Source organism: Pelophylax lessonae (genome assembly GCF_965119305.1).
Source record: "Pelophylax lessonae genome assembly, chromosome: 3".
Taxonomy (NCBI): Eukaryota; Metazoa; Chordata; class Amphibia; order Anura; family Ranidae; genus Pelophylax; species Pelophylax lessonae.
In genome coordinates, this window is record NC_138770.1 from 322,587,362 (window position 1) to 322,604,641 (window position 17,280).

The window sequence follows — 17,280 nt, forward strand, 5'->3', positions numbered from 1 at the left end:
AGTTAAGCTTTACTTGAAAGTGAACTGAAGGACATGAACATTGGGTAAGGTCTGAAATGACAAGGCCAGAAGTATAATTGGCTAAACTGAGAGGAGGCAGTAGAGTGGCTCATTCCATGAACAGACCAGTGAATTTGTAATTTGTGGGAGAGAACTGCTAGGAGGCTGAACTAAACTGTGACAGTATAAAACAGATACATAAAATGTTTATTTTGTAAATTAATGTATAAGGTTATCTAAAATACATGTTTTCTCTTTTTAGAAATCAATTTGGATGGGGGACGAGAAATTGTTATCTGTCAGGATGATTTGGAAGGTATCTTATTAATTTTTGTATCAAATGATGATAGTTTTTTTTTTTTTTAGTAAATCTTCACTTTTCTTTGATTAAAAATAATCTAGATATATAAATTGTATTTAACATGGGTAGTTGCATAATGCAATGCTGATTATGTTTAAGTACTTTGGCATATGAACAAGTTCAAACAACTCCTGAATGTCCTGGCTTAGTTGGTCATTTTACTGTTTTGCAATTAAATATGTTTTTAGATTTTAATATCAAGGAGTTGAGCATTTAAAATGATGGATGCTAATATTTTCTAGTATTAGTTCCTAGCTGATGCTTTTAAAGGCTATTTGTGATTTATGTACAGGCCAGTGTGTTTTTTTTTTTTTATTGTTCAATATAAATGTTTTGGAAATTGCAACAATTTCTCCAATTTGCACCATTTTTCTTTAATAATGACTTTTACAATGTATGTGTTTCTATATATATATACATAAGAAAGAAAAACATAAAAAATTAAAGGAGTTGTAAAGTCAGAAGGTTTTTTTTATCTTAATGCATTCTATGCGTTAAGCTAAAAAACCTTCTGTGTGTAACAGCCTCCCCAGCCCCCCTAATACTTACCTTTGTCCCATCTCTTTTCAGAGATGTTCTCGAGTCCCTTAGTCATCCAGGACTCTCCTTCCTGATAGGCTGAGACACAGAAGTGGCAACATTGGCTTGCGACTGTCAATCAAAGTAAGTTAGCTAATCAGGAGAGGGGGGCTGGGCCGAAACAGCAGCCCTGTGTCTGAATGGACACACCGAGCTTCAGGTCGGCTTGGGTGTCCCCATAGCAAGTGCTTGCTGTGGGGGCACGCGATAGGAGGTAGGGGCCAGAAGCAGCGAAGAGGGACCCGAGAAGAGGAGGATCCGGGCCACTCTGTGCAAAACCAACTGCACAGAGGAGGTAAGTATAACATGTTTGTTATTTAATAAAAAATAAATAAATCGAGACTTTACAATCACTTTCAGCCCCCGTTCACACTGGGGCGACCTGGTCGCCTGACAGGTCGCTGTAGGTCGCCTGGCATAGAGAAGCTTTGGACCCGTTCTAATAGGAGCGACACAAGTCGCTCCGACTTAGAAAAAGGGTCCGGAGCTTCTTTGGGGCGACCCGGAGCGACCTGCATAGACTTCAATGTTATGAAGTCCGTGCCGGCCGCTCCGAGGTCGCGGTGCGAGCAGCGCGCCGCGACCTGTGAGGTCGCCCCGGGAAGTAGCGTCGCCCCAAGGTGAACGGGGCCTCAGAGGAAAGCTTAGGGGTATATATAAATAACAGCTGTATATATACATAGTGGCAAACAATTTGAAAAATAATTTTCCTATTTACTAAGTATGACTTTTTATTAGGTGATGTCAAAATTCCTGGGCCTCCCACTAATGTCCAGGCTTTGGAAACCAGCAAAACCTATGTTGTGCTTAGTTGGGAGCCACCAGTTCCTCGTGGTAGAGATCCACTGGTCTATTACATTGAAAAGGTAGAGTGAATGGTCAATTATTTTTCTTTATTCTTGTCTGTAAGCACCTCTTGATAAGGATCAGAGAAAATGTGTAATGTGTTATAAAAGACACCATTAACTCTGTGTAATTTTAGCTACTTGAGGATGGAAAATGTGAACTCTTTACTTTTGTGTGTCGTTTGAAGTTTACGTAGGGCAGAGGATTCATTTCACTTTGAAGTATGACAAGCTGAAAACATGTGGAAGTTAAAAAGTCATACAATGTCTGTGCAGAAGATTACTCTTTGGTTGACATAAACTTTAATTACCAGTGAAACCTTTCCAGTATCGTCAAAAACATTCCCAAGAAACCGTGAAATCAAAAGTTCTAATAATATCACAAGTGAAGATATGGCCATCACTGTCAACAGTAGTCATTAATGTGAAAATGTGTGACCTTATCATAAATGCACCACACCACGCAAATTTAATCTGATTTTTATGAATTTATTAAACAAAAACAATGAATGCAGTTATGTAATGTTAAAAAAAAAAAAAACAAGTAAAAGTACCGTAAAATTTACCTGGTGCATTTACTAAAATCTTTCTTGATATCAGCCTATTATAATCCCCTGTACAAAAGAACATAGCGCCCTTGTCCTAAACTGGACTGCAAATAAATTTAGATGTGCTAGGTGGTAGTTAGCCTGTCTAATTTGTAGTCTTTGTGATCATTGGATTTTCTTCCTGAGTCTGGTTTAGCTGTGGTTTCTCCCTTTTGTCAATAGGTGGCACTGTTACCTTTGGCATTAGTGTGATGAATTACAGTGAGTCTAGGTTAAGGATATGTATACTTATCTCAGTCATTCACACTGGTTGCTGAGCATGCTGGGAGAATGTATTTATTTGGAGGAAGTCAGGTGGTCTTTGCCCTTTTTCAACCAGACTATGGTCTTGGTGGGTGTGTGAGGAACAGCTGATGCTGGGTAGGCCTAAAGTATGAAGCCTAGCCATGTGCTCGAAGCTTTGCTACCTGGAAGCAATACTGAGAAGGATGGAGTTCTGAGGAAGTACCAGAGGTGACTCTTCATGAGCCAGGGACTATGAAGTGGCTGGAAAAACTTCAAGAGAGAACTCATCCAAGAAAAATTTGTACGATGCTGTAAGCTGAATATTGCTGCTATAGGAGATAGCTTATGCTACAAAGTACAGATTGCTGGTTCCAGCTTAAAGGCTCTTTTTCTGTACTGCTGTCTACCTTTTCTACATTTTTGTCTAAGAAGTCTGCTGATCTGCAAATCTGCTGCTGTTTTTGACTAAGGGTTTCCTGTGCCCTACCCCTCTCTCCCACATTTTTCCTGTTGTGAGAAATAAATTTGTTCTACCTTGTACATCACTCACAATGCCTAGTAACCTGCACGCTGGGGAGGAATGTTAGCCCTCCCTGTCTCTGGGGATCCCCACCAGGCCTCTGGAGGTTGGGGGGGTGGCACTACAAGAACATAAACAGGGAGAGGAGGGACAGCAAAAGGAACCCATTAGGTATGCAGCATGCACATCTGCTGTCATGGAAATTGCTAACAGGAGAGAAAAGCACATTATTGTGCTGCTACCCCATTCACTGTCTAATCACTGGTTGATTGTAAAAGGTGATCTCTATTTCATAAGTCTAATATAGAAAAGTCGGGTTACCAGCATAGCTAAGCTGTCTGGTAGAGTTGTTTAAATCTCAGGACTAAATATACAGAAATACCAATACTCTGCAAGTAAAACAGTTCACATATGTATTAGACATGTGCAATTAGTTTCGGTCTGAATACAAATTCGGACACATTTTTGGTTGAAATTTTTATTTATTGTTTTCTAAGAAATTCCAAATTTTCAGATCAATTTCAATTTGGATCGGTCGAAAAATGATTGACCGATTGTTAAGCAGCGGGCCGGGAAGCTGGCCTCCACATCCTTAGCAACAGATGACTTATCTTCAACAACCGATGATGTCATCGGGTGACCCTGTCCTCTTGTGACACCACTTTCCCAACATAGCCTAGTTGGTGATGTCACACGGGGATGGGGGTCACCTGCTGACGTCATCAGGTGACTCTGCGGGGAGCGTTCGATAAGGGGAGAGTTCGATAAGGCCTTAAGGCCTGAGATTTTTTGGGGTCCGGTGATTGACGATGAATCTGTATTGGGGACATTGCTTTGTTTTTTTAACAAAGGAATTGTCAAAAACTCATGTGCTGTCTTTAATTACTTTTTTAGTGAATGGGTACTACATACCCCACACTCATTCACGTAGGGGGGGGGGGGCGGGATCTGGAGGCCCCCTTGTTAAAGGGGCCTTCCAGATTCTGACAAGCCCCCACCCACAGACCCCCACAATCACAGCCCAGGGTTGTGAGGAAGAGGCCCTTGTCCCCATCAACATGGGGACAAGGTGCTTTGAGGTGGGAGGGCAGAGCTCCCCCATCCCAAAGAACTCCTCTATGTTGAGGGCAAGTGGACTGGTATGATTTAGAATGGGAGGGACACTCACCGCCCCTTTTCTGTAGACAGCCGACGGTTTCCTGGCCCGCTGCTGAACAACCAGCCATTCTCAACACAGAATTCAAATTGGTCGATTATTTTTTGACCGATCCGAATTCGAATAGTTCCAAAAATTTGGAATTCATCAGAAAATTCATAAACAAAACGGAATTTAACTAAAATGAAAGGAAATTAACAAATTCCGAAACAAAACAAAATTAGTAACATAAAAAATCTATCCGAAATGAAACTCAACACGTTTTTCTGTTCTTCACATGTCTAAATTATGTTCAAAACTATGGATTTGAATTATGTTCAAATGTGTATTTAACTGGCGTTTAACTTTATGTGTTCTCTCTGGTCACCTAAGGAGTATGATTTAGGTTTCCTTGCAAGTATTGCAATTTCCTCCTTTCCATGCAACCCCTACTTCTCCTGTCATGATTCACCTATATAAAACACAGCATGTTACAACAATATTAAGCAGTAGAGACAGAAGTGAAGAAGGAAGAATCAATCTTCTATCTAGGGGACATCCGTACAGCAAGGTAACAAGGGTTATAGTGAGGGTTAACTTGGTGAAGTCATGGAAAGGGATATATAAGGATGGAAACATCTTTCTTTTCACAATTAAATGTGTTGTACATATGCTACTCCTTTTTTTGTGGACATTACTTTTTCAGCTTTGCTTAAAGTTGTTTACAAAACTTAGAGAAATGACTCAACTCTTAGCACACAACTGAGTCTAAGATAAAATGAAGCAGCATAGCAAGCTTCCCCACCCACTCATACTGCTTCAGGAATACGTTGTCATGTGTGAGATGTTTATTTGTAAAATAAAGATTATATGTAGATAGTTAAAATAGATATCAAACAACAATTTAAAATGTCATGAACTTCAAAGGAATCTGAATCAAACAGGGAATCAAACAGGGAACCTTGAGTTTCAATCTTCGATCCCTTGGCCATATCTGAGAAGTGACACCCCATATGCTTTCATGGAACTATTATAGCAGAAAGGCTTGAGGCACTGGCAGGGGAAAGAAGCTTATTGCTAAAAAGTCTTAATATTTTGGCTGGGCCACAGGTATGTTTGCATACGCCCAAAGAATAATTGTCATTCCCCTGAAAGTATAATTATTATTAAGTATTATCAGATGCATTTAAAGCCATACATCCAATCTTTACCAATGGGCAAAAAAAAAAAAAAAGGATCAAAAAACATGCTTGGTCTCTAGTGCAAATCATACAGTGGCAATAGTGTGTTACTTTTAATCATCATACAAGACATTTTCTTGAATGGGTAATGGTTTTTCACTATGCACTAATGAAATATAGATTTTTTTTTTCTTATAGACAATGGTTGGTAGCGGAAGCTGGCAGAGGGTCAATTCTCAGATCCCAGTAAGATCACCTCGCTATGCAGTGTTTGATTTGGTGGAAGGAAAGTCTTATAATTTCAGAGTTATTTCAGTCAATAAGCATGGTGTCAGTGAACCTTCCGAAGTAACACCACCAATACAGGCACAGGAGCGACTGGGTAATCCATGTTTTGTAATGCATTGTTTGTATAAATGTTATATATTTACTATATAGTGCATTGCTTTCTTTAGTATGTTCCTTAGTATACTTATCTACTTATCTAAAAATCCACTGAGCTATAATTACGATTATATTTAGTATTTAGTTCTTGGTAGTAAAAGTTGGGTTTACTGATTTTTATGCCTAGGAGGAGTAAAACTCATGGAGGAGGATCATTGATAAGAGAGACACTTAGTGACTCAGTAGGAATTCCTGTGGCCAGTCCCTACACCAGGAGGAAGATTAGTTTATACCTGTATTATTCAGATATGGTTGATTTCAGGTTTCATAATTTGGTCCCTACTACCTTGCAATTAAAGTGAAGGTTTGTTTGTGGTCCGCTACTTTCCCCTATGACTGCTGATGTCCCTTCACAGGCAGGAGCTAAAAAAAGCTGAAGTGTTTTCCCTAAAAACATCCTTCATCTCAATCTGCTTATATAAGCATTCATTTTTGCTATATGATTCTCTCCGGGTGACTTGCGATATTTTACATATATACTATCCAACTATCTCCTGAGGAAGCTAATACTTAATGGCGAAACATGTGGAGTGTATTGGATCAATTGCTTAACCATATGTTAAAAGCCTTTTTATTTATTTTTTTTCAACTTTGTACCAAAATGTACTATTTTTATTTACTCATTTAATTTGTTTGCTTGTTTTTGGACCAATCAAAAGCCCAAATTATCATATTCAATTGTTTAGTATACTTATCCTAAAAATCCACTGAGCTATAATTTAGAATATATTTAGTATGTAGTTCTTGGTAGTAAAAGTTGGGTTTATTTGTACTTGTGTACTGATTTATATGCCTGTTTTTTATGTGCTTGCAGTCACCTATTTTAGAGTTATATGCTGATGTATTTTTTTTTCTTTCTTCTTTAAAGCTGTGCCATCTGCTCCTGGTCGTATATTGGCATCTAGAAACACCAGAACATCAGTTATTGTACAGTTTGATAGAGCTAAAGTAGAGGAAGAATTAATTGGATACTATATAGATAAATCTGTTGTGGGGTCTAACCACTGGGAACACTGCAACCACAAACCCATTAAGTATAACAGGTGTGAAATTTATTTCAAAATATATATAGCCTTTTTAGATGCTAGGTTTTGTGACAAATGATACTTGACTTTCAAACTATGTGTATTTTTATGTGGCTTGTTTGTAGAGCAGGAGGCAAAGTAACGACTTATCCCACTTGTCATAGTCTCTCAAAGTATAGCAAAATGCTTGTGTGCGGTATTTCAGTCATTTACCACCTTCACAAACATCAATCCATATAAGTCCTTATTATTAAATGTAGAGTTTTTGTTATGAATGAAATTCTATACAACCTAAGCCTTGTTAACACTTCTAGTCAGTCATATATATTGAAAATACATACTCATGAACGTACAATGCACAGTTAAGAGCTAACAGTATTCAAGATATGTTAAAAGATGCATAAGCAATCACTTTAGGAGAGCTGCGGCATATCCTATTTAGGTAATGTCACATGATCTTACTGCCAAGCTTAAAATATTGTTTTGTTCATGCTGTAGAGCAATGGATTAGCTAACCTTACATACAGTGGGTATAGAAAATAATAATTCCACTTTAAACTAATCACATTTTGTTGCTTTGCAGCCTTAAATGAAGACAGACACAGTTTTTGTTGTATTCAGCTGTATTTACCAGTGCAACTTATAACATCCAAGTGAAAGATATAACACCAACATGTTAGAAAAAAATAAATGAATCAAAAACAGAATCACTGATTTTGAAAAAAGGATCACCCCCTTATGTCAGTATTTTGATGAACCACCTGATGCTTTAATTACAGCCTTTAGTCTGTTGGGTTATGTCTCTACTAACTTTACACATCTAGATTTTGCAATATTTACCAACTCTTCTTTGGAGAACTTCTCAAGTTCAGTTAAATTTGATGGTGACCATTTGTGGTCTGCAGTCTTCAAGTCATTCCACAGATTTTCAATGGCATTTAAGTCTGGGCTCTGACTAGGCCATGCAAGGACAGTCGCCTTTTTCTCCTTCAACCACTGTGTGGTCATTTTTGCTGTGTGCTTTGTGTTATTGTCATGTTGGAAGGGAAACCTTCTTCCAATTAACAACGTTCTGGTAGAGGGCAGCAGATTTTTCTCAAGAATGTGATGATATTTTGCCCCATCTATTTTTCTTCACAAGTACTCCATAACAGGATATTATAAACTTCATGTTTTACTGTAGGAGTGGTGTTATTTGAATGGTGAGCTTTATTGGATTTCCGCCAGACATATTGTTTGGTGCTAAGGCCAAATAATTCAATTTTAGTCTTATCTGACCATAACACCTTTTTCCATGTGCCCTCAGAATCCTCAAGGTATGTTTAAGGTGGTTAGATGAGGCTAAAATTGAATTATTTGGCCTCAACATCAAACAATATGTCTGGCGGAAATCCAATACAGCTCATTTTTCAAATAACACATTTGTACAGTAAAGCATGGAGATGGTAATATTCTGTTATGGGGATGTTTCTCTGCAGAATGGACTGGAGCACTTGTCAAGATAGAAGAAAAATGGATGGGGCAAAATGCCATCAAATTCTAGAGGAAAATCTGCTGCCCTCTGCCAGAAAATTGTCAATGGGAAAAAGGTTTACCTTCCAACATGACAATGACCCAAAGCACACAGCAAAAATTACCACACAGTGGTTGAATGAGAACAAAGTGCTTGCATGGCTTAATCAAAACCCAGACTTAAATCCCATTGAAATTCTGTGTAGTTCACAAATTATCACCATCAAATTTAACTGAATTTGAGCAGTTCTGCAAAGACGAGTGGGCAAATATTGCAAAGTCTAGATGTGCAAAGTTAATAGAGACATATCCCAACAGACTAAAGGATTCAATTAAAGCAAAATTTGGTCCATCAAAATACTGACATAAGGGGGATGATCTTTTTTTTTAACTTAGTGATTCTGTTTTTGATTTTTTGTATTTTTTTCTGACATGTTGGTGTTATATCATTCACTTAGATGTTATAAGTTGCACTCGTAAATACAGCTGGATAAAACAAAAATGGTGTCTGTGTTCATTTCAGGCTGCAAAGCAACAAAATGTGATTATTTTAAAGGGGGGTGATTTTTTTTCTTTACCCACTGTATATACATCAACAAACATTTGTAGATGTATAATACACAGACAGTAGCAGACACAGCTTGGCTTCCATGCGTTATCTGGTCTTTATGAGTTTAGCAAACCTTTAGTTTGCATGCATAAAATATAGATTCAGCAACACCAGATTTCCTTTTAAATTACTATGTTGCAAGTGATTTGTTGACAGTTGCTTCATTTGAAATCTGTTTATATCAAGCTAAAACTGATGTGAGTTGCAGAGGGGCGGACAGTCAACTGACCTGTAATCCCCGTATAATACAACCATGTGTATTAAACAGCAGCAGCAAGTGGGAAGATGTGTTGGCTGAAGGCACATCTTTCTGTCCTGTGCATTTTAGGTCTTTAACGGTTGTGTTCTATTTCTAGTGCTGCTGTTCATTATTTAAATGGAGTTGATACCAAGATATGCATTTAGATGGAAGAGTGCACATTTTAAATGCTAGATTTGGCACATATTACTTTACAAATGATGTTATTCTTTTGACCCATCTACCTATTAGCTCTAAATCACCATGGTAAAATTTTTTGAATAACTATGAGATTGTGAATCTGAGAACAGGGTTCAAATGACTCCCAGGCTGTGGCATGATACCAAGTAAAATTAGTAGAACTCCCACTATATGCTGTATAACAACAGTGAAAAGTCTGTAAAAACAGAATTGAGCAGGATATCGTTAGTGAGGTTGAAAAAAAGACACCAGTCCATCCAGTTCAACCTATGATGAGTGTGTTTACAGTTAGCAGTACATTGTATACCCCTGTATGTTGTGGCCAATAATGTGCCCACCTAATAGTTTTTGAAACTATCGATGTTCCCTGCTGATACCACTGCTTGTGGAAGAGAATTCCACATCTTTACCACTTTGACAGTAAAGAACCCTTTACGCAGTTTAAGGTTAAACCACTTCTTTTCTAATTTTAGATGTACTGTAAATTTTTCTAATATATATATATATATATATATATATATGTATATATTATTTTATTGTACAAATTTGCTTTAGCTTTAATGCATCTTTTGTATTCTGCTGAAAGGTAAGCTTAAGGCAAGTAGCTAAATACACAGTAAAAACACATATATGAAAATTGTTTTACCTTTCAAGTAAAGTGTTATTCTGGGTAGCCACTTTTCCAACTTCTGCACTCCTGCATGGCAGGGTGAGCAAGTCTTGGACCTCCAAGGCAGTTACAGGACAACCCCAACCCTGGTGATGCAATTATACAGGAGCAGAAGCACATTTCTTACTATTGTCAACATGTTCCCTCTCAGCACAAACAGGTGCATCTCAAAAAATTAGAATATCATCAAAAAGTGAATTTATATCAGTAATTCAATTCTAAAAGGAAAACTCATATATTTTATATAGATGTGTTACACACGGAGTGATATATTTCAAGCATTTCTTTGATTTAATTTTGATGATTACGGCTTACAGTTAGTGAAGATTCAAAATTCAGTATCTCAGATAATTAGAATATTACATAAGACCAATAAAAAAAAAAAAAGGATTTTTAATACAGGAATGTTGGCTTACTGAAAAGTATGTCCATGTACAGTATAGTATGCATTCAATACTTGGTCGGGGCTCCTTTTTCATGAATTACTGCATCAATGCGGCGTGACATGGAGGCGATCAGCCTGTGGCACTGCTGAGGTGTTATGGAAACCCAGGTTGCTTTGATAGTGACCTTCAGCTCGTCGGCATTCTTGGGTCTGGTGTCTCTCATCTTCCTCTTGACAATGCCTCACAGGTTCTCTATGAGGTTTAGGTCAGGCGAGTTTGCTGGCCAATCAAGCACAGTGAAACCATGATCATTAAACCAGGTATTGGTACTTTTGGCAGTGTGGGTAGGTGCCAAGTCCTGGTAAAAATGAAATCAGCATCTCCATAAAGCTGGTCAGCAGAGGGAAGCATGAAGTGCTCTAGAATTTTCTGGTAGAGGGCTGTGCTGACTTTGGACTTTATAAAACACAGTGGACCAATACCAGCAGATGACATGGCTCCTCAAATCATCACTGACTGGAAACTTCCCACTGGACCTCATGCAACTTGGATTCTGTGCCTCTCCACTCTTCCTACAGACTCTGGGACCTTTATTTCCAAATGAAATACAAAACTTTCCACAGTCCGTGATGTTTGGGGACCCATGTCATTTGCTGGTGTTGGTCCAATGTGTTTTATCAAGTCCAAAGTCAGCTCAGTGTATGCTTCTACTTCATCCTTTCTTTATTACTAGTCACTAGCCTAGAACAAGTATTCTGACCGGGAGTGCTAAAAACAAAAAAATTAATTGTGAAGCAAACAAATGCTAATGCCCCATCCGGATAAGTTAGCTTCTATCCCCCTAGATAAATAAGAAGATACACTTGTGTATCATTGGTAGTTCATAAAATGTTCATTAGAAGTTCAAAAAAATCCCAAAGGAAGGGTGTTGTACTTCAGTATGCAGCTCCACATGAAACCGGAACAAATCTCTGAAATTACAAAAATGAACAGGGTGCGCCGGATAAGTGCAGCATCAATGGCTTTATAGAATATCTAATGCAAACTCACAGAAATATAAAATCAAAGAGCTGGCTGCAGATAAGCTCTTTGATTTTATATTTCTGTAAGTTTGCATTTGGCCTTTTAATAGCAATAAAACTATAGATACTGCACTTAGCTGGCGCCCCCTTGTGTTCCTTTTTGACTAGGAGTCCTGACTTCACTAGCTGTATACTTGTTCTTGTTTGTAAAACCATGAAGAGGATGGCAGCCATGCATCCTGGACATTTAATACCAAGCCAGCAATGACCCCTTCCTAATTCTATTTACCATGTATCCCTTTAAAAATCCTGCAATTACTTTTATTGTTTAACTGTCATGCGGTTGATTATGTCTGTCAGGCTGAGGATTTTAATTCATCGCCTTCAGGGGAAAAGTGTACAAATCAATGAACATGTAATAACATTGACCAATTTCCTTCCTTAGGTTTATTGTGCATGGTTTAACATTTGGAGAAAAGTACATTTTCCGTGTAAAGGCAGTAAATGCAGTCGGTGTCAGCGAGAATTCTCAGGAATCAGAGGCAATATCCGTTAAAGCAGCCCTTAGTAAGTATTCGGCCATGTGCTTCTGTCTGTTAAGATATTCATGTTATTTTCATAAGCAGATTTCTAAACACATCAGTCCAGCTAACTAAGCAGTAATAAAAAAAAAAATAAAGATCAGAAGCAAAATGCAAATGTAGCTTGTAAATAGATCACTATATCAAAAAGAAAACTGAACAAGTTACCAGCAACATTTATAACAATAGGTTCAGATCAAAAAGTGTCTTGAGTTTTAACTGGGTTAATTTTTTTCTTAGTAGAGTTTTCTAATGAAATTTTGTAATTAACATAACTCTCTAATAAGTGTGCAGGTGTTATTTTTGGCATAAAAACAGTAATTTGATTATCTTAAGCCTTTATTTCTCATGCATCAGTATTTTTATAATGGATCATCATTTTATCTGTACCACAAAGGCTCTGTGTTCTGCTTTCCCCAATTAATATCTCATAGATTAATTGCTAAAGATTAGCTGACTCACAATTTATTGTAGTCAGAAATTAGAAGTACTTCAAAATGTAGAAACCTGTGTAATTGGTTTTGTGAATTGTTTTTACACACAAAAAAAATACATCAAGAGCATGCACTGCATTGAAGTGATCAACATGATTTTCCATGGTGAAATTAGAAAATAATATTGTGTGCTGTAAGTTATAGTATAATGGCCTTTTTATATTTAAGTGCTATATAGATATTGAGACATTTATGTTTCTGTGCAGACTACTTATTTTTGTTAATTGGTTAGTTACTTAACAACTTCTGGACTGAAAGATTTCCCCCCTTAATGACGAGACCATTTTTTGCGATTCGGCACTGCGGTACTTTAACAGACAATTGCGCGATGTTGTACCCAAAAAAAATGTATGTATTTTTTCCCCACAAATAGAGCTTTCTTTTGGTGGTATTTGATCACCTCTGCGATTTTTATTTTTTGGGGTATAAACAAAAAAAAAATTGCGACAATTCTAATTCTAAAAAAAAAAAAAAAAAAACAATATTTTTTACTTTCTGCTATATAATATTTTATTTTATTCATAACATTTTTTCAGCATTTTAGGCCAATTTGTATTCTGCTAAATATTTTTGGTAAAAAAAAGAAAAATCACAATAATCGTATATTGATTGGTTTTCGCAAAATTTATTGTGTCTACAAACTAGGGGAAAGATTTATGTCATTTTTATTTATTTTTTACTAGTAATGGCGTAGATTAGCCATTTTTAGCGGGACTGCGTCATTGCAGCGGACAGATCTGACACCTAACTGACATTTTTGAAACTTTTGGGCAGTGACATTACTACAGTAATCAGTGCTAAAAATATGCACTGTTGCTGTACTAATAACACTGACAGGGAAGGGGTTAGCACCAGGGGCGATCAAATGGTTAAATGTATCTTTCTCACTGTGTGGGGGAGGTATTTACTGAATAAACACTTAAATAAGAGGAACACAGGATCCCTGTGTTCATTACTGACAGAACAGCAGTCTGCTGTGTTTACAACAACAGACCGCCTTCTGTCTCCACAGGTTAGCGATCGTGGGTGCCCGGCGGCAATCGCAGCTGCCAGGCTCATTGCTTGACTCCCCCTGTGTCACCACAGGCTTGCGCACCCCCACTCGTGGTCTGGCGAATGAAACATACAGTTAGTACCGTTACGTTGTTTCCCAGGACAGAGCCAACCTACCACAGTATATGTACTGCTGGTGGTCGGCACATGGCTAATATGCAACATAAGGCAGTTTAAAAATATAATTTCTGCTTGGAAGCCATTTAAGAATGTTCATGCTCACATGTACACCTGTCAATTAATGTACTATATGTATACTGTAATCTGCTATATATATTAATAGCAAAACACCTCGTACTAGCCACAATGCATTTTTATCATTTTAATATGCTATACATAGCCAAAGTTCTGTTTCTGCCCTCACCTGTTTTAAGGTCAGTGGGAGTCATTGGGAGTCATGCTGTATTTGGTGTCACCCTCAAAACAACATAAATGTCTGTGTACATGACTTCCTGACCCAGAGACAAGTCAGTTACATGATTTAAAAAGCTTTCATTTAAGATCAGTCTGAATTACATTTCAATTGCCTTTTCTGCTTTGACTCTGGTTAACATGGTGATTTCAACCAAAAGCAAATGTATGTAGGCAAGTTTCTAAGTGCTCCAAAACAGCTGCACAAATGCAGGCTAGAAGCAGAAACCACCCCCTTAGCATTTGGTGGACACTCTGGGGTTGATTTACTAAAACTGGAGAGTGCAAAATCTGGTGCAGCTGTGCATAGAAACCAATCAGCTTCCAGGATTTTTTGTCAAAGCTTAATTAAACAAGCTGAAGTTCGATGCTGAATGGCTATCATGCATGGCTGCATCAGATTTTGCACTCTCCAGTTTTATTAAATCAACCCCACTATAGGTGCTGTATGTAATAAAATGACATATTCTGTTATTCTTGCATGTTCTGACATATTTTGCATTTCCTTTTAATTTCATTGTTTTAGGAGGAGGTATTCAACATGGTAGGTTTTACGAGAAGGGATGTCACATGTTGCACATATCACACTGTTCACATTTTCATTTTCAATTTTGAATCACTATTATTTCACAAAGCACGCTATCACCAAATGTAATCAACGTTAAAGTGATACTAAACACACACTGTTAAATTTACATTTGCCTTCTATTTCTGTATATTGATGATGGCACTGTAATTATTTTAATAATAAAAAAATTAAAATAATTGAAATACCTTTTTCCTAATCGATATACAGCTGTTACATGACCCTACTCTCTCCCAGTCTGTCTGCAGGGAAACGTAAGCAGGAGGAGCTTCTAGTCCTCTGCTGCTGGTCACATGTTAAAAAAAAGCCTTTGGAATACTGAGTAAAAATAAATAATGAATGTCAATAAACTGCTTTAAATTGTCATACAAATATATATTTCAAAAATCAAATCTTTATTATTTTTTGACAATAAAATTGTGGATTTCTGCCAGTCACAGGTTGTGTCACACCCCTTCAGCCTGTCTTAGAATAGAAGGGAGGTCAAGCCTCCATTAATCTACATGTAATATCCCGTCCCTATTGTGTTTAGCTGGTTAGAGGGCATGGAGGAGGGAGGGAGTGTAATGTCATTTATCACTGTGTATACACCCACATGTGTGACTCTACATTCACGTGAGCTGCTTAGATGTGATAGGGAGGAGTTGCCACACAGGACAGAAGGTGGAGATAGAGAGCAGCAGGATCAACCAGGTTTTTTTCAGAATACAGAAAACGAATCTCAGTGAGCATGAACAGCATGTAATACACCATTTGTTGATAGTTTTTTATGATGTGGGTTTAGTGACATTTCAAGTAAAGTTGATCATACAGAGAGAATGACCAGTAGAGAGAATATTGCCATCTTTTTCTTCGTTGCAGCCTTTTTGGGACTGGCCAATGTTTTTGTCTAGATTCTGGTCATAGATGTGGGTAGTAAACTGTACATGTGAGGAAATACTTATTCCCTTTTTTACAAAGAAAATGGAAACATCAGTGCTGACTTACGCAGGGATATTTAAAGAAAAATATAAAACCATTAACCATTTAAGGACCAAGCCTATTGCAGACACATGTTTTTTAAAATTAAAGCGGAGTTCCAGCAGTTTCTGTGTTTAATTAAAGTCAGCAGCTACAAAAAGTGTAGCTGCTGACTTTTAATAAACACACACTCTCCTGTCCCACGATCCAGTGATGCGACCGCCCAAAGCCCCGCTCCTTTCCCTCTCCTCCCGGCAGTGCTGGCTTCACAGCTGGGTGCGCACTGCGCATGTCCATGCACAAGTTGCGCTGTGTGTCCTGAATCTTCTGTGACTGCAGGTAGGGAGGGGGAAACTAGGTAAAAAAAAATAACATGTCAGGAGGTCAGGAGTCCTTAAAGCGGAAAATCCCCTTTTGGGTGGAACTCCACTTTAAAATTAGTATTCTTTGATAGAAAATTACTTAGAACCCCCAGACATTATATATATATATATATATATATATATATATATATATATATATATATATATATACATACAGTATATATTTATTTATTATTTTTTTTAGCAAAGATTTTGGAGAATAAAATGGCAATCATTAAAATGTTTCATGTCACATGAGATTTGTGTAGCGGTCTTTCAAAAGCTATTTAAAAAAAAAAAAATACACTTCACTGAATTTTAAAAAACGCAAAGTTAGCCCAATTTTTTTGTATATTGTGAAATATGATGTCACGCCGAGTAAATAGATATCTACCATGTTACAGTTTAGAATTGCGAACACTCGTGGAATGGCGACAAACGACGGTACTTAAAAATCTCCATACATGACAATTTAAAAATGTTTAACACCTACCAGTTCAGAGTTACAGAGTAGGTCCTTTGCTGGAATTATTGCATTCGCTTTGATGATCGTGGTGATACCTCACGTGTGATTTGAACACCATTTACATTAGCGGGCGAGACTTATTTACTGTAAATGTTTTCTTTGGTGTACGAGCATGCGGGGACGGGGGCGCTTTACATATTTATTTATTTTTTCACTGTTCCTTTAAAAAGAAAAAAACTAAATATCTGATGACTTTTATTGCTGTCACAAGGAACGTAAACATCCCTTGTGACAGTAACAGGCAGTGACAGATACTCTTTATGGAGGGATCTGGGGTCCAAAAATCCCTACTTTGCACTTAAAAGTATTCCAAACGCCAAAATCTGCATTTTTGAATACTGTCATTTTTTTTTTTAAATTGGCGCCATTAGCAGCTGAGTAAACTGGAAGTGACATTGCAACGTTGCTTCCGGGTTACTTCATCAGAGACCCGATCGAAGGCGAATCCGGCTTCATTCAGGACTCTGTCCAGCCGGCGGATGTGCTGGTCACTCAGGTCTCCTGGTGGGATGGGAGACAGGGGTAGAGCAGCGGAAGGCGGTGGAAGGGGGAGGAACGTATCATTTAGGGCCAATATGTATTTTGCTACATATGTTTGGTTAAAAAAATTTCCAATAACAGTATATTGATTGGTTTGCACAAAAGTTATCATGTCTACAAACTAGGGGAAAGATTTATGTCATTTTATTTTTTTTTTACTAGTAATGGTGGCGATCAGCAATTTTTAGCGGGACTGCGACATTGC

The 17,280-nt window shown here is 37.6% G+C and overlaps 1 protein-coding gene across 2 annotated transcripts in view; it reads left to right on the forward strand.

Annotated features, from left to right (window-relative positions):
• The window catches only part of MYOM2 (myomesin 2), a 224,338-nt gene that overhangs the window by 120,882 nt on the left and 86,176 nt on the right, over positions 1 to 17,280 (forward strand). For both annotated transcript variants that reach the window (XM_082249653.1, XM_082249652.1), the window contains 5 exons: positions 263 to 316; positions 1,679 to 1,806; positions 5,653 to 5,836; positions 6,767 to 6,941; positions 12,008 to 12,129. In XM_082249653.1, the coding sequence (XP_082105779.1) occupies positions 263 to 316; positions 1,679 to 1,806; positions 5,653 to 5,836; positions 6,767 to 6,941; positions 12,008 to 12,129 (663 nt within the window). The remainder of the gene's footprint in view (positions 1 to 262; positions 317 to 1,678; positions 1,807 to 5,652; positions 5,837 to 6,766; positions 6,942 to 12,007; positions 12,130 to 17,280) is intronic.